Source organism: Phocoena phocoena, chromosome 11, assembly GCF_963924675.1.
Source record: "Phocoena phocoena chromosome 11, mPhoPho1.1, whole genome shotgun sequence".
Classification (NCBI taxonomy): domain Eukaryota; kingdom Metazoa; phylum Chordata; class Mammalia; order Artiodactyla; family Phocoenidae; genus Phocoena; species Phocoena phocoena.
In genome coordinates, this window is record NC_089229.1 from 100,697,612 (window position 1) to 100,720,871 (window position 23,260).

Here is a 23,260-nt window from a genome sequence, read left to right on the forward strand (position 1 = left end):
GGGGACCCCGCTGGGTCCACCCTCCTCTCTGTGTCCCCGTCCCTGGGACTGGGACAGAAATGCCCACAGGCTGTGGGGCTTGGAGCCCCGAGACCGCCACCTCACTCGTTTCCGTTGCCCGTTCTCCCACCTGGGCGGGGACTTCCCTCCCAGACGGTGTGAATTTATTCCGCAGTGGCCCCGCCTGCCTGGGCCGCTGTGCTCCTGGCATCCTAATGTAGGTCACCCCTTTCCTAACGAGGTAGATGGTTCTGGGGGCCGGAAGGGGTCCTGGGTTGGAGGTGGGCTGGAGGGCAGGGTGATGGACCGCACAGCGCCTGAGGGGTGCTTCTGTGGTCTCCAGGGAGCGCAAGCTACATCCCCATGGACCTGGGGGCCTTGTTCCCGTCACGTTTCTCCAGAGATCCCAGGGCGTGGGTCTGAGTGTGGAAAGGGTCCTGGGTTGGGGGCGGCCCTCGGGGGGCTTCTCTAGGCCCTGCTTCCGGGCTGGAGGTCCCCCCGTGCATCTGTCTGCCGGCGACACGCGGGAACTGCGGGAGTGACAGCATCTGGGGATGCTGGAGGGCTGCCAGCGTGCGCGTGAGTGCACCCGTGTGTGTGTGTGTGTGTGTGTGTGTGTGTGTGTGGCTGCACGCTCTCTGGGGGGGTGGTCTGCATCACACGCTGTGTTGGGAGCCTGTGTGTACACCCCGCTCAGCGCACACACGTGTCTCCCCCCAGGGGCCACTGCCAGGGGACAGTCCCCAGGGAGCGGGCCTGTGTCCCTGACCGGCCGCGTGACCAGGCACGCTGGGCTCCACCTCTGAGCCTGGCTGGCTGCTGACCCCCCTGACACCGTGTGGGCGCTGTGAGCTGCCGACCTGCGGGTCCTCGCTGGCGAGAGGAGTGTGGGACTATTCCAGGGGTCGGGGCCGAGGCTCACGGAGAGGGTGGACGGCATCCTCAGTGACGGAGGCCCGGGAGGCTGTGTGCGAGCGCGGCCCACGGTGACCGCCATGTGACGGCTGCTGGCCTGGCACGGGCCCAGGCACAGAGAAAGACACCCAGGTGTGAGACTGGGGGACCAAGAAAGAGAGGTCCCGCAGACGCGCTGGAAGCCGCCGCCCCTCCCCGCGGACACAGGGCACTGACGTCTCCCTACGTCTACCTGGGGCTCAGGTCCAAGCTTGGAGTCCCCTAGACTGCCCTGCAAGGTGAGGTCTCCTGAATTCAGCAAATGCTAGCTCTCCTCCCCCGATCAGAGTGACCCTCACGGAGGGCCGTGTGTTCTGGTCATCACCTTGAGAGATAAGGAAACCGAGGCCCAGAGGGTTTCCGTGATTTGTTTAAGTTACACAGCGAGGGAGCGGCCGGCAGGGATTCGAACCCAGAGCCCTCCCTGACCTGGGAGTCTGAGCCAGGAGCCCCGGGGACCTGGCCCTGGGAGGGTAGCTGGAAAAGACCCCTCAGCTGCTCTGGGCATCTACTCCACCCCCAGCCCAGGGCCCCGGATCCATCCTATAGGCACGTGGGTCTGCACCCCTCGCCCCACATCTGCCCAGGGCGACTCGCTCTGCAGCCTCTGCGAGGCCCCTGGTGGGGGGTGAAGCCCAGAGTGACAGACAGGCCCCCCGAGCGGTGCCCCTCCCCGGCGGGCCCCCACCCTGAGCGGGCGCCCTTGCCGGGGCCCAGCTGCGGGCCCCCGGGGCTGTGGCGCTCGTGGGCTCGTGGGGCCAGGAGGCTGCTTGGCAGCGGTAAGCGGGGAGGAGACGGAAGCGGCCCCCAGTGCCTGAGGGAGATCCTGCTCAGATGCTGAGTTTCCAGCGGCTGCCCCCACCCCTCAGCTCCGCTCTGCTCTGCCAGTAGCCCCTCGGGCTCCCAGAATTAAGGCGGCTGTGGGAGGGAGCGGGAGGCTGCAGCCTGGAGCCCCCGGGTCCAGCGTGGCCACCGAGCAGGGGAGGCTGCTGGCCCGTCTCTGTCCGTTCGCCACCTCGCGCTGGGCCGGCGGCAGGGGGCCCGCAGTCCCCTTTCCCGCCCCTGTGACGGGCCCCTGGCCACGCCTGGAAGGGAGTGGGACCAGGGCAGGTCACCTGGGAAGGGGGAGGCCCCCTCGCCCCTCGGGAAGAGGAGCCGCTCTCCGAGCTGCAGCCTTGCCCTCTCCCTGCCCCTGTGCCCGACGGCAGCGGCTGCAGCACGAGCCCCTGAGCTGATGAGGTTTATCCCAGACCTGCCGGTGGCAGAAGACAGAGCACGGCCGCTCACCCGCCGGGAGACCGCGGAGGGCAAGCAGGGGGCTTCCCCGTGGCAAGAGCCGGGCCTGGGCCTCACCCGCGAGCCAACGGCCGCCCCTACGCGGGGCCTGGTCTCTGCCTCCTCGGGGGCCATGGTAAGAGCACAGTGGGGCTGGGGGGCCAGCTGGCCCTCGACGATTTCCGCGCCTGGGACGTGGGGGAAGCCCAGAGGCAGAGGAGGCCACGTGGCTCCGAACACGTTTACGAGATCATCCAGGGAGACAAGAAGAGGCGGGGAGAGGCTGGGCGGGAGGTGAGGGGTGCAGGGCGGGTGGACGGCTCCTGCATCGCCCAGCACTGGCCTCAGCACTGTCTCCGGCCCCAGGGCTCCTGGGATGCCCGCCTGCCCCTCCACGCGCCCTCTGCTGTCGACGGAGGCAGAGGCTCCTGGCTTCTTGGCCCCCTTGCTCCTCTTTCCCCCCCACCCCCCGCCCAGGGAATCAGAGCCGAGAACACAGGAGGGGAGGGTAAAGAGACACTGGGCCCCCTCCATAACCCGGGGCTGCACCGGCCTGACACCTGCTTCCGCTCAGCTCTCTCTCCCTCTCTCTCAGGACTGACCGAGCGGACAAGGGGCTCCTTTCTCCCTCGAGGTGCCGGGCCTGACAGCCGTGCAGCCACCATGCTGGCCCCGGGCAGCGGCCCCAAGCTGAGCACCTGGTTTGCCCCGCTGTGGAGGCAGATCTCTTGTGAGTGGAGGCGGGGGTCGGCTTAGTGGGGATGCAGGGATGCTCTTCCCAGGCGTCCACGGCCTGGGTCTGGGAAGCAGGGCCCAGTCCCCGCAGCCCTGCCCGCGGTGCCGGGGGAAGAGCTGCTTCTGAGCTCTGTGGCGGGCGGGTCGGGGGCAGGGGCTCCACAGGCAGCTCTGTCCCCCCAGGTGGGTCTGCTTCCACCCCCAGGGGCCCCAGCAAGTCCTGCTGCCCTAATGGCAAACCGCCCTCTCCTTGCTCGGCCATCAGCTGGGTGGGCCTGGAGGCCTCCCTTAGGGCTCAGCCCCTGTAGCTCTGAGATGGGGGGGGGGGAACCAGGGGGCTCGGGGGACGTGACACTGGAAGGGGCCTTAGGGAGCGGGTTCAGCCCCTCCTCCTGCATATGGGGAGACAGAGGCCGCCCACTCCCCACAAGGGAACCTTGTGAGCTGTCGGGTGAAGGAAGCCCTGGGAATTCTCTTCACGAGGTGAAGGGTCAAGGCTACAGGGTAAGAGGTAAGAGTGGTCTCGAGGGACGTCCCTGACTCCTGCCCTCGCACGGTCAGCCCTGTGATGCTGCCGCTCCAAGACACAAGCGGCCTGATTTATTCACCCCAGAGAGCAGCGATCCCGAGGGACCCAGCTCCCCTCTCAACTTCCTTTTGAATCACTCAACACCTCGCAACACAGGGCTCTGTTTTCTTGCCACCAGAGCTTTTACGCCAGCCTGAATTTCTTGGGGGTGGGGGGACAGTGACCCGTAGTTATGTTGGTCCATTTGAGAGGGAGGCTGGATGGGTTGAGTGTTTTTCTGGGGAAAGTGAGGTCTGAGGAATTCAGTTGACTTCCACAAGGCACGGCGGGGGTCGTCTGACAGGCTGACCTGGCCGCAGACAGCTCAGACAGCGAGAGGGTCAGCGGCCCTCAGGTGACCTCAGGGGGCCGGAAGGGCTTCCAGTTGGCGTCCATGGCCGTGCCTGTGCTCATTTCCCCCCGAGAACAAAGACGCTCAGGTGTCAGCCTGGCAGGTCAGGTGCCTCTCAGGAGTCACCGATCCTCTAGGAAAGGGGGGTGCAGTCCCACCCTGTTCCTTCAGGGTCTGCCCTTTGGGACACCAGACAGCAGACCCCTACTAGACACAGACTCAGGACCGTCCCCTCCAGACCCCTGGTCAGGGCAGCTGCTGCCCCTCCAGCTGGAACCAAGCGGCCAGCACTCCTCGGCTGGGGCCTTTCCTCCCGGCCCGGTGGGATCCTCCCCTTCCACAGGGACACCCTGGGGGACAGTCGGGGGCTTTGCAGTCACTCTTAGAAGGGTGGGCCACGGAACGAGCTGCCCTGCGGGACTGTTCTCTGAGCACCCGTCCCCCTGCAGCCCTGCCACAGGGGCCCTGGGCAAAACACGGGACTGTGAAAGGAATTCTGTCAACAGATCTGTCCTGCGGAAATTGAGGACAGGGGCCCGGGCTAAGGGCAAGGTGGCTGTAGAGTGAGAACAGATGTGGGACTTGCCCCGGGCCCACAACTTTGGGGGCTCGCACCCCAGCATCCTCCACGTGGACGTGGAACTCAGCATCTCACCCCGCCGTTTCCACAGTGGTCTCTGGGGTGGGGCCCGGGCGGGCCCGGGCTCCCTCGTCACCCTGAGTCGCTGGCCCACCTTGGATGTGGGACTCATGCAGACCGGGGAAGTGGTGGCCGGGGTCGGTGTACCCCTTCGTGTGTGCAGTGTGGCCCCTGCCATGCACGGCCATCAGCCCCGTGCAGCTCCAGGTGGTGGTGGTGGGGGGCGCGGTGCAGAGGGGAAGGAAGCAGAGCCATTTTCTCTGGACAGAATCCTTCCATGGCAGCGGCCCTGGGAGAGGAACATGGGGCGGCCCCTCTGACACCCTCACATCCTCTGTCGCATCAGCGTCTGTGGTGTCGGGGCCGTGTGGGGACCCCGGCTGCCCGGCGGTGTCCGTCCACATGCATGTGTTGCGGGGGGTTCGTTGTGTTTCTACGTGGTCAAGAAGCACTACGGCACCGCGCGTGGTTGGGCCAAAGGGGATCGGTGTGAGGCCGCGTGATGGGAGGCGGATGGGAGGGGAAGGCAGTGGGAGCGGCGACCCGCAGTCCTGCCATGCCCCGTCTGTCCCGCAGGGCTCGCCTGTTGGATCGCCCTGTGCACGGCGGAGGCCGCCCCCGCCTGCCCCCCGCCCTGCACGTGCGACGGCCACGGCCTGCAGGTGGACTGCAGCGGCCGGGGCCTCGCCGCGCTGCCCGCGGACCTGCCGGCCGCCACCCACAGCCTGCTGCTCCTGAACAACAGGCTGAGCTCCCTGCCCGCCGGGGCCTTCGCCGGCCTGCCGGGCCTGCAGCGGCTGGACCTCTCCAACAACTTCCTGGACGGGCTGCCGCGCGCCGCCTTCGGGGGGCTGGCCAACCTGACGGAGCTGTGGCTGCACAACAACAGCCTCCGCGCGCTGGACCCCGAGCTGCTGCGGCCCCTGGCGCGCCTGCGCCACCTCGACCTGTCCCTCAACGGCCTGGCCCGGCTCCCGCCCGGCCTCTTTGACGGGCTCCCCGCCCTGCGCTCCCTGTTCCTGCGCGCCAACCGCCTGCAGAGCCTGGACCGGCGGACCTTCGAGCCCCTGGCCAGCCTGCAGCTGCTGCAGGTGGGGGACAACCCCTGGGAGTGCGACTGCCACCTGCGGGACTTCAAGCACTGGCTAGAGTGGTTCTCCTACCGAGGTGAGCACGGGTCAGGTCGGGGAGGAGTGGGCCCGGCCTGGCCACCGGCGGGCACAGGGGCTCCGCGGCCCCCTTCTTCCCACCCCCTCCGCTCCCAGCCGCCTTGCTCTGCCCGGTCTCCTCAGGCTGACTCTCTGTAACTGGCTCTCACTTCTGTAGGTTTCAGGATGGACTTAAACACACAGTATCATTGTCCTCTGCCTCTAGGCTTCCCTGGCCCCGGGGGGAGGAGGAGGGATAAAACCACCCTCGCGGGCTTCCCTGGTGGCGCAGTGGTTGAGAGTCCGCCTGCCGATGCAGGGGACGCGGGTTCGTGCCCCGGTCCGGGAGGATCCCACATGCCGCGGAGCGGCTGGGCCCGTGAGCCACGGCCGCTGAGCCTGCGCATCCAGAGCCTGTGCTCTGCAACAGGAGAGGCCACAACAGTGAGAGGCTCACGTACCACAAAAAAAAAAAAAAAAAAAAAGCGACCCTCGCTCCTCTGAATAATGCAGCCACCTCTTAAGTACCCACAGTGCCGGGAGGGCGGAATCGAGTTCAAATCCACAAATGCGGTCACATTTTCTTTTTGACGATGATCTCAACTCCTCCTCCCTAGAAGTTCTGTTATCAGCTTTTACTGAGAAGCCAAATGCTTCCCCTTTCGGTGACCCGGGAAAGTCCTAGAATGACCTTCGGAATGATTAAATGAGATGGACAAGGGCAGAGAAGTAAGCCTGCTGGCTAAAAGCGCCAGGTCCAGCTTTGCCTCGTGGCTCTGCCACTTACTAGCCGTGTGTGATCTCGAGAGAGCTCACTGACCTCTCTGTGGCTGCACCCTCGTCTGTGAAATGGGGCCAATCTCAGAGAATCTATCTCAGAGAATCACTGTGCGGAGTGGGTAGGTAACGCATGGGAAGCGTCTGGAAAAGGACCCAGCATAAAGGAGTCCGCAGTAAAACTTACTCATTTATGTGTCCGCTGGCTGGCGGAAGTCATAATATTAACCGGGCCTAATTAGACACAGTTTGGTGTCCAGCAGGAAGTAGGGCTCCATGAATTTGCCAAACGAGTGAATCGATGTGAAGCGAACACTGATGCCTTCGTCAAAGTCTTACTCCCTTTGTTTCGTAGTGTTTCCACAATTTAATTATTTGCATAATATTCTCACGTGTTAGTTAATTAAAAACATTTTGCAAACGATAAAGTGCCATAAGATGTTAGTCCCTGTGATAACTTCTCCCGTTTCTGTGAGAGGAGAAATAATAACACTTGCATGGTTTCCAGTTTCCAAATATCTTACCATGTACGTGACCCACTTGAACCCTAACTGAGCGGCAGCTGAGACGGCCATTCTTATTGACAGCCTAGAAAATCGAGACTCCTCAGCAATCGGATACGTAAAGTGATTTGCACAGGATGCCCTGGCCGGGAGGGAGTCAGCCTCAGGTGTTTGGAGCAGGGAGGTAGGGTGGCTGCATCTCCACACCCAGGCCCCGCCCGTGCAAAGGCCCTGGACACAGTTCACGGGATGTGAGCCTTGGACAGGGGTCTGGAGAGCCAGACCGATGTGTGATCTGGAGGGGACGTCCTTGCCCCTCCAGTCGTCGGTCACCGGGAGCTGAAGGGCACGGAGGGGGATGTACGTTTTAGGAACTTTGCACTAGTAGAGTTATCTTCCGCCATGCGCTCCTCCAAAAAAACGCAGACCAAACCAGAACAAAAAACCTGGGCTCTTTTCCTCAGCACCCGGGAAAGACTGACGTCTGCTGTGTGAGGAGACTGCGGCGATGGGGCTGCAGGAGCCCAGGCACTTCCCTGGGGGCCGCGCCTGCGTCTAGATCTCGGGCTGCCCGAAGAGGCCAAAAGGGGGGCGTCTGGGCAGCTCGTCTTCCTCTCGCCCCACCTGTGCTCTGCACCCTCCCCGCCCAGGCCGCGGGGTGAGCCTGCGCTGCCCACACGCCCTCCTCTGCCCTCGGGGGTCCTCAGGGTGCCCTCCCAAGATGCCACTGCGCTCACGGGTGCTGTGGCCGGGCTGCCGAGGGGGCCACCACTGCCCTCAAGGAGGAAACTGCTGTCCCTGGGCCCCCCTCTCCCTCTTCCAAGGAGGAGCCTTAGGAACCACGGTCCCGCCCGCGTGGAGGAGCAGGGCCGAGGCTCTGACCTCTGTCCTTTGTGCGGGCGGGAGGGGCGCGGGGGGAGCAGTCGCTGGGGAGAGCAGAGCCGTGGGTCACGGACGGCGGTCAGTGGAGAGGTCATTTAGGACAGGCACGGGCTGCCGCCTGGCAGGGCTCCTGGCCCCCCTCTCCTGAGCACCCGGGGGCCAGCTTGACTCTGGGGGCAGGAGAGGTGGGAATGTTTGTTTCTCTATCAGATGGGAGCAGGGACACCGTCCGTCTTCTGCGGCTTCTGCGCGGGTTAAACGCCGTGACACGTGCACCCGCCTCCCCGTCACAGGGCGCCGTACGCCAGTCCCCCAACCTCTCCCCTTCCTCTCCTGTCGCCATGACTCCGGGACTGATAGCGCTGCGGATGGAAACTAGGCCTCCCGGGCCTCCGTGTGGGGACCTGGGGCTGGGGGAGGGAGTGCCGGCCTCAGCCCCCCTTTTCTCTCTCCTGATGCAGGGGGGCGCCTGGATCAGCTGGCCTGCACCCTGCCCAAGGAGCTGAGGGGGAAGGACATGCGCGTGGTCCCCATGGAGATGTTCAACTACTGCTCCCAGCTGGAGGACCAGAACAGCTCAGCCGGGCTGGAGGTCCCCGGGCCACCCTGCACCAAGGCCAGCCCGGAGCCTCCCAAGCCCAAGCCGGGCCCCGAGCCCGAGCCCGAGCCCAGCACCGCCTGCCCCCAGAAGCAGAGGCCACGGCCCGTGAGTGTGCGGCGGGCCATCGGCACCGTGATCGTCGCGGGGGTGCTGTGCGGTGTGGTCTGCGTCATGATGGTGGTGGCCGCTGCCTACGGCTGCATCTACGCCTCCCTCATGGCCAAGTACCATCGGGAGCTCAAGAAGCGCCAGCCCCTGATGGGTGACGCGGAGGCCGAGCACGAGGACCGGAAGCAGGTCTCCTCTGTGGCCTGAGAGCCCAGGGCGGGGCTGGGGGGGCACGCCAGCCCCCCTCTCCCGCCCCCTTTCCACCTTCCCCCCAGCCCGCCAGCAAATGGGCCCGTGTCTCCACGGACACCGGAGCGTCCGGAAGGTATCAGTACACTGACGCTCCCCTCTGGACCACAAACGCTCTGGCCCACGGGCAGAAAAGATGTGTGTGTGCGAGCAAAGGCTCCTGGACCCAGCGCCCCCGTACCGCTGCGGCTCCCGGTACAGTCACAGCCGGTGACACCCCCCTCCTCTGGCTCAACCCACCTTATCTGCGTCTAGGGGGTGCGGGGCCGGTTTCTGCGACTCTCTCCTAAGCCAGGAAGATGTTGGGCCCAGCTTCCGATGGCTGGTACCACTGTGCATTCAGCCCAGCCCAGCCATCTGGACCAGCACTTGGCAACCCAGCACCACGCCCTCGCCAAAGCCATCTGTCCCTGCATCACCGACCACCCAGCTCCGGGTCACTAATCGTTCTCACTCGAGCTCGGCATCACACACACAGTCGCGCAGGGACAGAGACCGTGGGACCTCGGGGAGCAGAGCCAGGCGTCCCCCGTGGCCTCAGCGCTCGGGCCGCACAACCTGCTGCGTGCTTATGCAACCTCCTGCGGCGGATGGGGAGAAACCCAAACCCACGGCACAGGGATTCCTTCCAGATCCTCTCGAGAGGCCAAGGTGGTGCTGCCGGATGAGACTGCCCGTCACCATGGTAACCCACTCACACCTCTCCTGCTGGGATTTCCAGGGACGCCTGCCCAGAGGCCTGGAAGATGCAGCGTGTGTGGATGGTGGCCTCCCGAGAGCCCGGCCACGCACCACCGGACTCATCCTCAGCGCTGCCGAAGTACGTCCCTGCCAGGCCCCGCGGGGACGCGTACCGCTCCCACTCCCACGGCCTGCGGCCCGAGAACCGTTGCTCTGCACCTCCCACTGCCATGCCCCACCCTCAGCATCTCTGGGCCCGTGACCCCAGGACGGGGACTGGCTCATCCTCTGTGACCCTCCTGCCAGCATATACCAAACAGACCCCGGGAGCAGCGAAAGGACCCCCCCGCACCACACCGTTCCGCTCAGAGGTCTCAGTAACGAGGTCCTTTTCCCAGCGTTCTGTCAGCTCAGTCTGACTTCCCAGAGTCCTCGTGGCACCTGGACTGGGACCCAAACCAGAGCAAGGGCCCAGGGGCCCATCTGCTCGTTACCTGTAACCCGCCCCCCACAAAGGGACAGAGGCTGAGGGTGGGCGTGGGAGGGGGCAGTGCAGGGTGGGGTTCACCGGTCCCCTTTCCGAGGTCTGCCCTCCTGGGGAGTGCGATCCCGGTGAGTCCTGGGCCTCGCTCTGCAGGACATCAGCTTCCCCGCCGCTTACGGAGGGTCGGGTGCCAGCAGGCCGGTTTCTGGCTCTGCGACGGCTGCGAGTCTAGGGAGTGGCCCGGGGGAGGCCGTCAGAACATGGTTCTGAGGCAGGACGGGGATAGAGGGGGCCGGGTGCAGGCTGCCCACCGGGCTGGCCTGCAGTCTTCCTTCTTTTGGGGTGCCAGCTGACACCAGACCTGGGGATTTTCTAAAGGGAGTCAGGGAAGGCTGGACGTTGTCAGTGGTGGTGTCTTCAGCCTAAGACAGAAGATTTTTAAAGGCAAAATTATATTTCTGGTTTGTTGTTTCGACAAATAAAGACTGTATTTTCCTATCTACTTCCTGGTTTCCTTGGGCGGGAGGGGGTGCAGGAGCCAGCAGCCGGGATGGTAGCCGCTGACCTCCCCAGATGGCTGCGCGGAGTGTCCCCAGGCCCCTAAGGAGGACGGCAGCTCCCGCCCGAGGCCTGGCCTTGGGGCGCCCCCGGGAGGGCAGCGGGGGAGAGCGGAGCCCGGGGCCTGCTCCCAGCCCCGCTGCGAGCGAGGCTGCCCTGCGGTCAAGGGCAGACGGCCACGGGGTAGGAGGCGCGCCTGGGCCCTGGGGACCCTCCTGCTGCCTGCCGGGAGGGGCGGCTCCCCGAGAGCAGTTTAGGGGACTAGGTTTCACCAGCCTTGGAGGGGTGTCGCTGGGTTTGCAGGACGAGCCCCGTTTAATGTCCTGTGCTTTTGAGGCTGATACACAGACAACCCCTCCTCAGGGCTCAGCAGGTGCAGGGTCAGAATTCGGGACCGGAGGGCTGGGGCGGGGCCGGGGGAGGAGTGAGCGACAGCAAGGCCTCCGGCTGTCTGCCCACCTGCGGCCCGCGTGGCCCACCTCGCCTGGCTGGCCGGGCCTGGGCTACACGCGTCACAGTCTTCAGACCAAGACGGGATTCTCTTCTAGCCAGGAGCCCTCCCTTGGGTGACACCCCAGCGAGCCAGGAGCCAACCCCGGGGAGAAGGGAACCAGCAGGTCCCTGTTCCAGGAGTTCGGCTGGACCCCTTCCTGGGTGGGGGTAAGTGGGGAGAGGTGCCCTCCTGCGGCCCTGACCGGTACAGCAGAGCTGGGAGAGCAGGCCCCATGGGGGCAGGGGACCGCCTGCACAGCCTGCACAGGTGTGGGTAACGCGCAGACGCACTGCTCCGAGAGCGCACCGCCGTCTGAAGGCTGGGCCGTGCGCACGCAGGCGGAACTCCGAGGAGAGGAGCCGTCAGGCAGCTCCAGACAGCAGGCCCTCTGCACAAAGGCTGCTGGGCTGGGGAAACACACTTGCAGGTTATGGCACCACCATGACACTCGGCAGTATTTCCCAAGCGGGGCCTGGAGGGCACAGAGACTTGAAAGTGGATCCTGATCAAAACAGTAGATTCCTAGAAATTTTGCATGAACCGTTGAGAAATACCTGCTTAGAGGTTAAGCGACGCCTCCTCATTCACCTGCCTGGCCCTTGGCTGTCCCCCTAGCTGCCCTTCCTCCTTCTCCCCAGCCCACGGCACAAACATCGAACGTGCAGCCTGTGTGCCACAGAACACGCGAGGAAAGGAACTGCCGGCACCGCACACACAGGCTAGCTGGTCCAGGGTCAGGGAGGCTGAGCCACAGGCTAGGAAGAGGAAATTACAAAAGGAGGCTGAAAAAAATAATTGAAGCGTAAAGGTCTCCAGTGCCTCATCCCTGTCCTATCACATCCGTGCCCCCCCCCGAGCTTCAGAGCGATTGTCTGCAGTGAGTTAAACCAGAGGCACCCGGACACGGTTTCCATGGCAACCCCTCCTGGCTCTAATGCAGCGCCGAGTTAAAAATGATGTCAAATAATTGGAGAGTGCAGGGGAGCGCAGCCAGCAGGCTGACCCCGCGTGCCTTCTATTTGCTGGGCTTTCGGGTGTGCGGGAGCTGAGAAGCCCACGTCATGGAGGGAGCAGGGGCTACGAGACAGTCTTTAGGGTCTGGGATTAGCAGGCCAGGCGAAGGACAGAAAGGCGGCTGGGAAGGCGCGGGTCCCTCCAAAGTGCCCAGCGGCACAGCCTCAGGACCCTGTGACACACGTGTTTCCAAACGAGGCTCCGAGCAACCAGAACAAGCCCTTCCCTCCCTCCCTCCTCCATCCCAGCGTGGACGGCCGTGCCCTTGCTGGGGCGGGCGGACAAAGGGGCAGCCTGCCTGCTGGGCCGCTCCTCCCTGCCCTTTGCCCTGCACTCAGCCTGGGGGAGAAGACACAAGGGGCCTGCTCGCCTGCCCCTGGCAGCTGTGGGGTCCCCCACAATGCAGGCGCCCGACCCCAGTGCCCAGGATGGCTGAGAGCTGCGAGGACCTCACAGCTTCTCAGAACACGGTGGGGTCTGAGACACGGAGACCGAGGGCAGGATCCTCAGGGCTCTCAGACGAGTGGGCAGGGGTGCCAAGGCCCTTCTTAGGCTCCAAAAAGCTACAAAGCCCGGGGCAGCTCGTGAGGCTGCCCGGGTACTCTCATGGCTTCTGTGGCCAATTGCAACAAAGGGTGGTGATCCTGGGCCTTCAAGAGAGGCAATCTGAGCTTAAATTCTAGCTTCATTGACTATTAGCTGTGGGACTTTGGGCAAATAACATTTCTGGGCCTCAGTTTCCTCATCTGTAAAATGGAGCCAAACCAGGGCACCCCCCCCCCCCCCCCCCCGCCCCGGGCTGGATGAGAACATGCACCGGAGCGCAGGACTCACGTACGGGCTCGGACTTCAGGGTCTGAGTCACAAACCCACTCCTCCCCTGAGTGGGCAGTGGAGGCGGAAGCGACACAAAGAGGGTGGGAAGGAGGTCTGGGCAGTCTCTGTCCTGTGTGACCTTGAGCAGATTTCTCAACCTCTCTGGGCTTCAGTTTACTGCATGAATTCTGTTAGATCTAAGGCCTCACAGCTGTATAAACAAAATGGCTCAGGAAGACTCCGCCTCCCCTCAGCCCCACATTTCATCTGGGAAAACACACAGACCGTGGCCTCGCAAACCACGCGCGGGGCCGCCTCCGTCACTTGTGCCTCGTTCTCCACTCGGACTCACAACTGCCCAGCCTCAAAGCCCAGGGGCAGCTCCTACCTGCAGCGATGGCTGTCCTGTTGTCTATGGTCACGGCTACAGCTGTGCTCACGGTCACCACCATCGGCTTGTCTGAATTTTCTGGGGGGAGAATTGTCCAGTCACTTTCTCTGTACCTGAGGAGGAGCCGGGGTGGCGGCGCGGGCTGGGAAGCCCAGTAAACAGCAGGCTAGGACGTCCCCTGAGCGAGCGAGGGGCTGCCCGGGAGGCTGCCTGCTACCACCACCTCGGGCCTTTGCGGAGCGCCTCGTACTTGCCTCGTATGTGCCGGGTGCCGCCCACCTCTCCATGCAGCTCCGAAGCTGCCAGGTCAGTGTGTGGTGGCCCCTGCCCGCCTGGACAGCACCGCACCATCAGGTCCCTGATGCTGCAGGTCTGCTCTGTCTCAGGGCCGCAAAGCTGTCTGCATGCAGCTGCCCCACTGGAGCTCGGGGACCCCGCGGGGACCCACCCAGGAGACTCGCGTGGCATCAAGGGGCCCTTGCGAGCAGGGGACGGGCTGCACTCCCGGACGCAGTGCTGGCTGACCCTGCGCTGTCCTTCATCAGTTACACGAGTCAAGGTGACAACGACAGCCCCTTCGGGAAGCCAGACGCCAGGGCTGCGATGGGCACAGAGGCTGGCTGGCATCTGACACGTGCGAGGTGCCCCGTGAATCCTGGTGGCCTGCGTGCCACTGCCCGGCGGGTCGCTGCACGTCCGGGACACAGCCAGGCTCCGGGACCTGCCTGAGGTACCTCCCCACCTCTCAGGAGAGCCAGGCCTCCAGGTGCAGAATTCAGGTGGCAGCTTCAGCTCTGCATCAGCACAGAGCTTTCTGGCTCTGAGAGGCGTGGATGAGTACATGCCCGCGGCTTTTGGATCCTACAGCCCTGGAGAAGGCACTCTTGCCTACGGATCAAGTGCGTCACTAAAAACCCCGAGAAAGGGGCACAGTTCTGCCATGTGCTCGCTTGTTAGAATGTCTTTACATCAAACGTTGCTTGAAACCAACAGGTCGTGAGACTCTTGACAGTGTCAGTCGTAGCAAAACTTAAATCCGCCACTGGTTTCTCGTATCTGCCGTTTTGTCAGGATTACCCATCCCACCTCGCCGGAACCAAGTATCTCACAGAAAACAGAAATTACTCTGATTCTAGGAACTGACACGATGTAAGGTCGTCCTTGGCTCTAGGAATTGGCCATGACGAGGACACAAGGGACCAGAACAGCCGCAGAAGCTGGCTTCCCCGCCTTGCTTCTAGAAATGTCTGGACGACCCTGATGGGGTGACCCCCGCACCGTTCCCGGCCACAAGCTGCTTTCGGGACAGACCCGTCGTGTGTGCTCCACGGGCTCAGAGGAAACACCCAAGCGAAGGTGTGGGGCGCTAATGACGCGGTCTCTGGGGATATCAGGGATCTCAGGGCCTGCATCACCAGGCACCCCGTGAATGAGCCAGCTACCAGGTGGTAGGGGGGCAGGCCCAGGGGCTGGCCCAGAAAGCAGGGCTGTGGATGCAGGGGCACCAGGCCTGAGCTGCTGGGGCTTCGCTGGGACTCTGCTCTGTGCTGGCAGGTTTCTCAGCGCCGACTGCAAAAGGCAGCTCCGTGTGGGCACAGCTCGCCCACCGGGCCCAGGCGGAGGGCTGCAGTCAGCCTGGGTGGGCGGGGCCCTCCCCTCACCCTGCAGCCGCCCCTCCACCTCCTCAGGGGTACCCCCCATTAAAATTGTCGGTTTCTCCCTTTGGGGGAGGATGGGAGCGTGCAGGGCCCCTTGCCCGGTGGTCCCCAGCCAGCCCTCGTCATCTCGCTCTCTGTTCCCACCCACCACCCTCCTGCCCCTGTGCCAGAGAGCTCCCCGGCAGCCAGCAGACTCATCCTGGTGACACTGGGCAGGAGGGAGCCCGTCACCGTGGGGGAGGGCAGGGCCTCACCCCAGAACCCCCGGGACCCCGTGGGGCCCTCCTGTTCCGGGTGGCCCCGAAAGGGGGAGCTGCCTCTGTGGCTCCGGTGCCCGTGTGGGAAGGGGCCCCTCCGCGGGCGCGCCCTGGAGTCCCAGCGCCTCACACACAGTGAAGTGCGGAGAGACCCCCGGTGTGCCCCCCGCTGTGTGGTCCGGGCGAGTCACGGCGCCCTCTGAACCTCAGACTCTCCTTGTGTAAGAAGAGGGCGTGCACACCGCATAAGCGGCGCGTGGAAAAGCGTTCTGTAAAGCACGTCAGTGACACGCCGGGCAGAGGATGCCGAGGGAGGGCATCTAGAGGGCAGGTGCTGCCTGCAGCCGCGGGCGGGGCCCCGGGGCCTGGGCCTCCCCAGCCGGCAGCTCAGCTCGGGGAGGTTCCCGTCGGGCGGCGTGAGGGTGGTTTTGGTGGCGGCGGTGGCAGGAGGCTATTGGCGGACGGGCGGCCTGGAGGGAGGACAAGGCTTCATCCCAAGTCGGCTCCTGGCCGCCCTCTTCCTCATGTCTCCACTCCTCAACCCCAACCTTGGCTCACTCAGCCAGGACGCCAAGGATACTTGCGGGCCCCCTCACCCCACGGCGCTGAGGTCAGGACCCTCAGACGTGACCCTTGGACCTTCTCTGGGCCGTGGTCACTTCAAGTGCGAATTGAGAGGGTGAGGCTTTGCAGCTCCAAGGTCCTTTCTGTCCTAAACACTGTGTGGCTTTCTTGGCGCTCTGTTAAAGCCACTTACCGTTTCCTGTTCGGGTTATTTCCCAGAGTGGGGGCCGTGCTGGGAGTCGGGGGCTCCACCTCTGAGCCCCCCTGGCCCTCGGACTAGCAGGCCTGTGCTGGCTGGGTGCCCGAGGCCCAGTCAGCCATCATCTCTCACCCTGCAGCCCCTAGAGGCCTGGCGGCCGGGAGGCGCCCCGTTATTACCAGGAGCTGCCGGGGAGCAGGCCGGGGCTCAGCCACTCTCCTGAGATACAGTCTGTTCCAGACAGTACAGCAGCCCCCCCCCACGGAATCAAGTCTGTTCCTTTCATGGTTTGAGCAGCTCTCAGAAACACTCAGATGTCTGGAAATACAAGACTCTCCAGAGACCAACTGTCCCGATGTCCTCCTATGCGGAATTTGGGCTAGAGTCCAGCTCCTCCTGACTTTCGGGTCAAACCCCTTTCCTTTGTTACGGTTGAACTTTTGAACCGCATCGTTGATTGCCGGCCAGGGAATGAAATGATCCACCCAGGGTGCGGGTGGAGGCCAGCGGGGTGAGGGGCCGCCGAGGTCTGGACGTTCGGTCCTGTATCTCGTTGCGGTTTCCCACCCCAAGCGCCGGTGGGAGGAGGGAAGCCCTGGCCCCCCGCCCTGGAGCTTGGGGTGTAGATTACCTGGTCCCTCTGCCGAGTAGAGGTTGAAGACCATGCTGCCCGGAGGCTGCTCAGCGGCCTGGCGGTACCACAGAGGGAAGTGGTCCAGGGTGAAGATGCTGGCCTCGTCCGCCGGCGTCAGGAACCTCCTGCAACGAGAAGGGTCTGTCACCTCCTCCGGGTCCGGGAGCACGGTCTTCCCTATCTCCTCGTTCCTACGAGGTCATCTTGGCTGGGCCAGGGGAGCGACTCGCCTCTGACTTGGTGGGGCTGCAGAAGAAAAGATTAGCCCCTGAATGGGTATTGCCCCAGAGGATGCTCCCCAGTAATTCCTGCCTTTTCCAGAACCAAACGCTGGTGCCTCTGAGGGCACATCGTAGGAGGAGTGGAGGGCCTGTGTGCCGAAAGAGCCTTTCCACCTCTCTGTACGCTCCTTGCCTGCAGGGTTTACGCTCCTTGCCTGCAGGGTGTACGCTCCTTGCCTGCAGGGTTTATTTATTTGGGGTACAGCCTAGTTTCTCTTTGTCAAGCTGATTAGCCTGTCTGCAGGAGGGAACGGTATAGTCATAGAAGGTCATAAATTCCCCCAAATGGTTACTGCAACAGCTACTGCCACAGGCAGTAGAGTCTTCTTTTGGGGGGCAGCTCTACCTTGCTAATTATGGTTTTGCACTGCTGGGCTCAGCCCGCCGACAGAAGGGAGTGTTGGCCCAGAGCAGACTGGGAGGGAAGCAGGGAGAATCTGGTAGGGATTGAAAGAGTGACTGTGGATAACCTGCAGGTGGATAACTGAGGTGTGATTCCGGGCGTGCTCGGCTCAGGGCTCTCAGAAGCCCACCCGCCTGGCTGCAATGTCCTGGGCTGCAATGACGCCAGGGGCCAGGCAAGGGGAGCCCCCTGGAGGTGTGCAGTGCACGCGCGGCCGTTCGTGGGGCTGGTTCGTGACTCAGGAGGGTCTGTCTGTACCGACTTCCCTCCTTCGTTGTCGGAAGCCTTTTGGAGAGGGTGCAGGGGTGTCCGAGACCCTCCCCTCACACTGCCCGGTGTGGTCCCCGGTCCAACCTGGGCCACAGGAAGATGTGGATGTGCGTTTTTTCTACTGGGGGAGGAAGTTTAAGGGGATGCGGGTGGTGAGCTTGGGGAGGAAAGTTCCCAGGTGGCTCGAGGCCTTCGGGCGAGTCTGCAGTTCTCCCACTGGATCTGGTCCACCTGGGTCACCTGTCGTGTCTCTAACCGGCGGAGGAAGGGCTGGCCAGGCAGGATGCTTCCTGGGTTTCCACCTCTCAGGGAGGGAGTGGGGAGGGGGAGGGCCACCTAATGCCTCTTCCTAGAAGCCTCTGCTTCCTGGAAATGGCGGGTCCGTCTTGGAGTCCGTGAGGAAGACCCCCCCGATGGCGCCCTCTTGGGGCCGTGGGTGGGCAGGAGGCAAGGACACTGGGGTCAGGTCTGTGCAGGAGACCTCTTGGCTGTCCCCCCCAGGTGGCCGCAGGCCCCCCACCTTGAGTCTCGTGGTCTGCAGAGTGGCAGGTGGCTTCGCTCCCCTATCCACAGCGTGCTCCCCCGGGCACCCCCTTTGCCGCAGTGCCGGGTGCAACACCCTGGTGGGCTGGTCCCGGGTGGCTTTGCTGGGAGCGGGGCTTCTCAGCCTCAGCACCGCCGACGTTTTGGGCCCGGCAACCGCTGGGGGCCGTCCAGTGCGCTGCAGGCTCTGCCGCGGCATCCCTGGCCTCTACCCACTGGATGCCAGTAGCAGCCCCCTGCCCTCCCCCAGCTGTGACATCCAGAACTGTCTCCAGGGTAGGGGGCAGAGTCACCCCCATCTGAGGATTTCGGGCTTGGGGGAGGGGAAAGTTGTCGACAAAGGACGGGCACGGCCGGAAGATTCAGCCCATTGCTCAGAGATCTGTCCCGGCGGGAAGACCGCATCTGGTTCCCCTCTTGGGAGTGAATGGGGGCTGAGCCCAGGATGGGACCAAGCCTGGCTGGAAGGGGCGCTTCTCCGGCTGTCCCAGTCTGTAAACCCGAACCCTTCCTCCCCCCGTACTCTTGGAGTCCGGCACAGGTCTGCCCGCAAACCACAGGGGCACCCCAGGGACCCCGCTCCCTGGCCTCCGGCAGGACTCACTTGTCAGAGACCTTTTCGGAGCCCACGAACAGGCTGCTTCTGAGGAGGCCGGCCCGGGTGCCCAGGAAGGCCATGTCCACCACACGCTCGGACTCACTGCGGGCAGACAGAGCAGAAGTCATCACCACGTGCCCGGGGAGGAGGGAGGGGGGTACTGGGAGGACCTGCAGGCCTCTCCCGGCGCCGGGCCTTCTGACTGGGGTGGGTGGGGGTGGGTTGGTCTCTCGAGGGGATGCTGCTGGCCGTCTGCGGTGAGCGTCCCTGGGTTGCACCTGCCCTCGTTCGTGGGTCCCCCGGGCCTCTGCCCCTCTGCGTGCAGGCAGCTTTGCGGGGAGTTAGCTCTGGAAGACAGAAGGAACCCAGGAAGAGAGATTTTGTCCCGGGACCTAAGGAAATTAACTCCTTGTAACCGGCACACACTTAGTACCTCGCCACGTGAAGCCCTTTTCAAATGTTTGCCTTATTCCTGAGATGCGGAAGGAGAAGACTGTCCACATCCACGAAGAGGAGTCTGGGCAGAGCTCACGCCTTTGCCAACAAGACTTGGGAGAGCCTGCGGGCTGGAGGGCGCTGTTCCTTCTCTCACGGTCCCGGAGCGGCCCTGTGGGGACCATGCCCCACCTGGGAGAGTCACCTTTTCTGAAATGTCAACCTTACTGACGTATAACGGACATAAAACTGTAAGATAGTTGCAGCGTACGTTATGGTGACTTGATACAGGTACACATGGTGAGGATTCCCTCCATCGTGGGTGCGTGTGTGCACGACGCGTACACGTGAACATTTAAGTTCTACTCCCTTAGCTAATCTCAGTTACACAATCCAGCGTTCCAACTAGAATCACCACCCTCAGGCCTTATTCATTTTACAGCTGGAAGTCCGTGCCCTTCACCGGCCTCTCCCCATGCAGGTATCCCACCGCCAGCCCCCGGCAGCCGTTTTCCTACTCCATGTTTCTACGAGTCACACTTCTGTTTAGATCTCACATATAAGTGACACAGTGCAGTAGTCATCTTTTTCTGTCTGACTTATTTCACTTAACGCAATGCCCTCTAGGTTCATCCACGTTGTTGCAAATGGCAGGAATTTCCTCTTTTTAAAGGCTCCGTAATATTCCATTAAATATACACACCACACCTTCTTCATCCGTTCACGCATCAGCGGACACTTGGGTTGCTTCCGTGTCTTGGCTACTGTGAACAAGGCAGCAGTGAACAGGAGGGTGCAGACACCTCTTCAATAGTCTGCTTCTGTTTTCTTTGGATAAACACCCAGAAGTGGGATTGCTGGGTCCTGTGATAGATCTATTTTTAATTTCTTGAGGAACCTCCATACTGTTTTCCATAGTCTCAAAATCAGTTTACGTTCCCACCAACAGTGCACAAGTGTTCCCCTTCCTCCACATCCTTGCCAACACTCGTCATTGCTTGTCTTTTTGATAACAGTCATTCCAACAGGTATAAGGTGACATCTCACTGTTTGTTTTTTTTTAAATTTATTTTTGGCTGTGTTGGGTCTTCGTTGCTGTGCATGGGGTTTCTCTAGCTGTGGCGAACAGGGGCTACTCTTTGTTGCAGTGCACGGGCTTCTCTTGCTGCGGAGCACGGGCTCTAGGCGCGCGGGCTTCAGTAGTTGTGGCTTGCGGTCTCAGTAGTTGTGGCTCGCGGGCTCTAGAGCTCAGGCTCAGTAGTCGTGGTGCACAGGCTTAGCTGCTCCACGGCATGTGGGATCTTCCCAGACCAGGGCTCGAACATGTGTCCCCTGCATTGGCAGGCGGATTCTTAACCACTGCGCCACCAGGGAAGCCCCCTTGGTTTCTTCTTTATTCTATTTATACTTGACTAAAGAAAAGCTTCTCCTCAACATCTGTTTATCCTGAGGCATAATTTGTAAGAAGAGGCAGGATAAAGAATTGTGTCTCTGTTTCTTCACCAGTTGGTACAAGTAGGAATTGGTTTCCTAACATCTTCCAAAGGTGACCAAGAAGACTTTTCCTTCAGTATTACTTTGAGCGCAGGATTTTGGCACGTTTACTGTGCTCTTACCCACTGCTGTTGTTACCGGTGATGCTGGTCTGACTGCCTCTCGTCTGGCCGGCGAGAGCCCCTTCAGTGCGGCTCTGACGTCCTGTTGGCAAAACCGCCTTAGTCTTTGATGACTTGCCCCTGGGATGACAGGGTGCCCCCAGCTCATTCTGTCCACCCCTTGCCCCTGACCTGGAATCAGACACTTCTCCAGGGATCACTGACTCATTTTAGTGAGAACGTCTTAAAGTAGATATTGGAAGTCCACAAGCTGGGTCTGGGGTGCTCACTGAGGTTGGTCCTTTCAGTGGACGAGGATCCCCTCTTTGTTTCTTTCAGGGAAAATACATGAGTTCATTGATATTTCCAACTCGTATTTAGGGTCCCATCTAAACTTCTCTGATTTAAAAAATTTGCACCTCTTTTCTCGTTTGTTGAAAACCTTGTTCCTGACATTCACAGCGCTATGTGCTCTGTCTATCCGTGTAGCTTGAGAAGAGCAGCGCCAACAACGCCCTCGTTTAGTGTTTACAGTCCTGTTTCCAAGTCCCTTGAAAGAAGCCCCCGACGTGTGGCCATCGCACGAGGCTGCTACACAGCCAGGTTCACTTGTTTCATTTGCTTTCAGATTTTTAGAGCTTATTTCTTAAAATTTAATTTTGTTTTATAAGGATCTAAAGCATTTACCTGGTTCCAAAGTCAAACGCAAGATAAGGCATATTCAGAAGTCTGTTTCTGTCTCCATCCCTCTGTTCCTTCACTCTTCCTACAAGTAACCTTTTTTGTTTACTTGTTTCTTTTTCCATTAAAATATGTAGCTATAGATGCACATACATATATATGTTTATATACGTGTAAGTAACAATGAAGATATATTTGCATTTTCTCTTGTAGATAAGCAGCAGGGTATTATTATACACAATTTTCTCCGTGGCTGAGACCTTCCATGGCAACATACACAGTTCTCGGTTTTCAAGGCTACATACTATTCCATTAGGTGGATCCACCAGGGCTTATTTAACTAGGCTCCTACTGGTGGACATTCAGGTTATTTCCAATCTTTTACTGTTACGAACGGTGCTGTAACACATAGCTCACGTGTATGTCTTTGGGACTCATTCCCAGGAGCAGGATCGTTGGCCAGAGTGTAAACGCATATGTCACTCTGGTAGATACTGTCAGATTCCCCTCCACAGGCTTTGAAACATTTTGCATTCCCACCAACAGCGCACAAGAGTGTCTGATTCCCCACAGTCTCGTAACAACGCCCGTCAGCAAACGTAAATGTGTGTCAGTCTAAGTGACAAGTACAACCTCAGTCCGCCTGCGATTTGCAATGCTTTTATTATGAGCTGGATTGAGCACTTTTTCATACAACTGAGGACGAGCTGCATGAAGTCTCTGAACTGCCTCTTGGTCATTTTCCCCGTGAGTGGTCGGTCGTTCACTTCTCTATCGTCGGAGTTAGCGATCACAAACATGTAATATAGGGACAGTCACTCTCTCTTTGTTTTTTTAAGTTGCCAACATTTTCCCAGTTTGCCATTTCTCTTTTCACCTTGCTTGTTTTTTTTTGTTTTTTTTGCCAAATAAACATTTTATGTTGTTACATTTATCAGTCATTCCCTTATTGCTTCTGAATTCTGAGCCGTTGCCGGGAAAGCTTTCCCCACTCCTAGATTGTACAGCAGCTGGCTCATGGTCTCTTCTAGCGCTTATATGGTTTCATTTTCTACATTTAAATCTCTGAGTCATGTGGACTTTATCCAGGTCTACCGTGTGAGGAAAGAATACAGCGTCGTTGCTCTACAGATGGCGCTCAGACTGGTTCGTATTACACAGTCCACCTTTCCCTCCCTGGTCTGACGCGACGCCCTTGTCATACACTAAATTTCCACGTGCATTTAGATGAATTTGTGGATTTTCTTTTCCATTCCCTTGGTCTGCCTGTCTGTTCCTGTGTCAAAACCACACTTTATAAGTTGCAGAGGTTCTGTAGCGTTTTACTATTTTGTGGGACCAGCCTTCCTTTGTTGCCTTTTTTTTTTTCCAGCGTTTTCCTGGCAATTCTTGCCTGTTCTTCCGAATTAACTTCATACCGCCTATGTTTTCTTCTAGCAGTTTTATGATTTCAGGTCTTACATTAAAGTCTTTAATCCATTTAGGCTGATTTTTGTGTATGGTGTGAGACAGTGGTCTAGTTTCTTTTCTTTCTTTCTTTCTTTTTTTTTTTTTTTGCATATGGCTGTCCAGTTTTCCTGACACCATTTGTTAAAGAGACTATCCTTTCTCCAGTGTATATTCTTGGCTCCTTTGTCAAACAGTACTTGTCCGCATATGTGTAGGTTTATTTCTCCGCTCTCAGTTCTGTTCCATTGATCTATGTCTCTGTTTTTCTGCCAGTACCATGCTGTTTTGATGACCCCAGGTCATCTCTCCTGAGATATTCTTTCCCTGGTCAAGAATATGTGTTCCTCAATGTTTCCCAACATTAAAAAAATCAGCTAATTTCTGAACTTGGAAACATAAAGATTGTGTCTTCTCTCCAAACCTAGTGAGCCAGCCCCCACTGTAGAAGGCAGGACAGTACAGGG

General features: G+C 60.6%; 2 protein-coding genes across 2 annotated transcripts in view; one reads left to right on the forward strand and one right to left on the reverse strand.

Moving 5' to 3' along the window:
* CACNA2D4 (calcium voltage-gated channel auxiliary subunit alpha2delta 4) overlaps positions 1-23,260 on the reverse strand; it is an 80,052-nt gene that overhangs the window by 17,743 nt on the left and 39,049 nt on the right. The window contains exons 24-26 of the mRNA XM_065888233.1: positions 18,643-18,738; positions 16,539-16,666; positions 13,227-13,307 (exon numbers count right to left, since the gene is read on the reverse strand). Coding sequence (XP_065744305.1) covers positions 13,227-13,307; positions 16,539-16,666; positions 18,643-18,738 — 305 coding nt within the window. The remainder of the gene's footprint in view (positions 1-13,226; positions 13,308-16,538; positions 16,667-18,642; positions 18,739-23,260) is intronic.
* Positions 2,893-8,750, forward strand: LRTM2 (leucine rich repeats and transmembrane domains 2). Its single transcript, XM_065888045.1, has 3 exons — positions 2,893-2,959; positions 5,101-5,691; positions 8,296-8,750. Exons 1-3 carry the CDS (start codon positions 2,893-2,895, stop codon positions 8,748-8,750), a joined length of 1,113 nt encoding a protein of 370 aa, XP_065744117.1.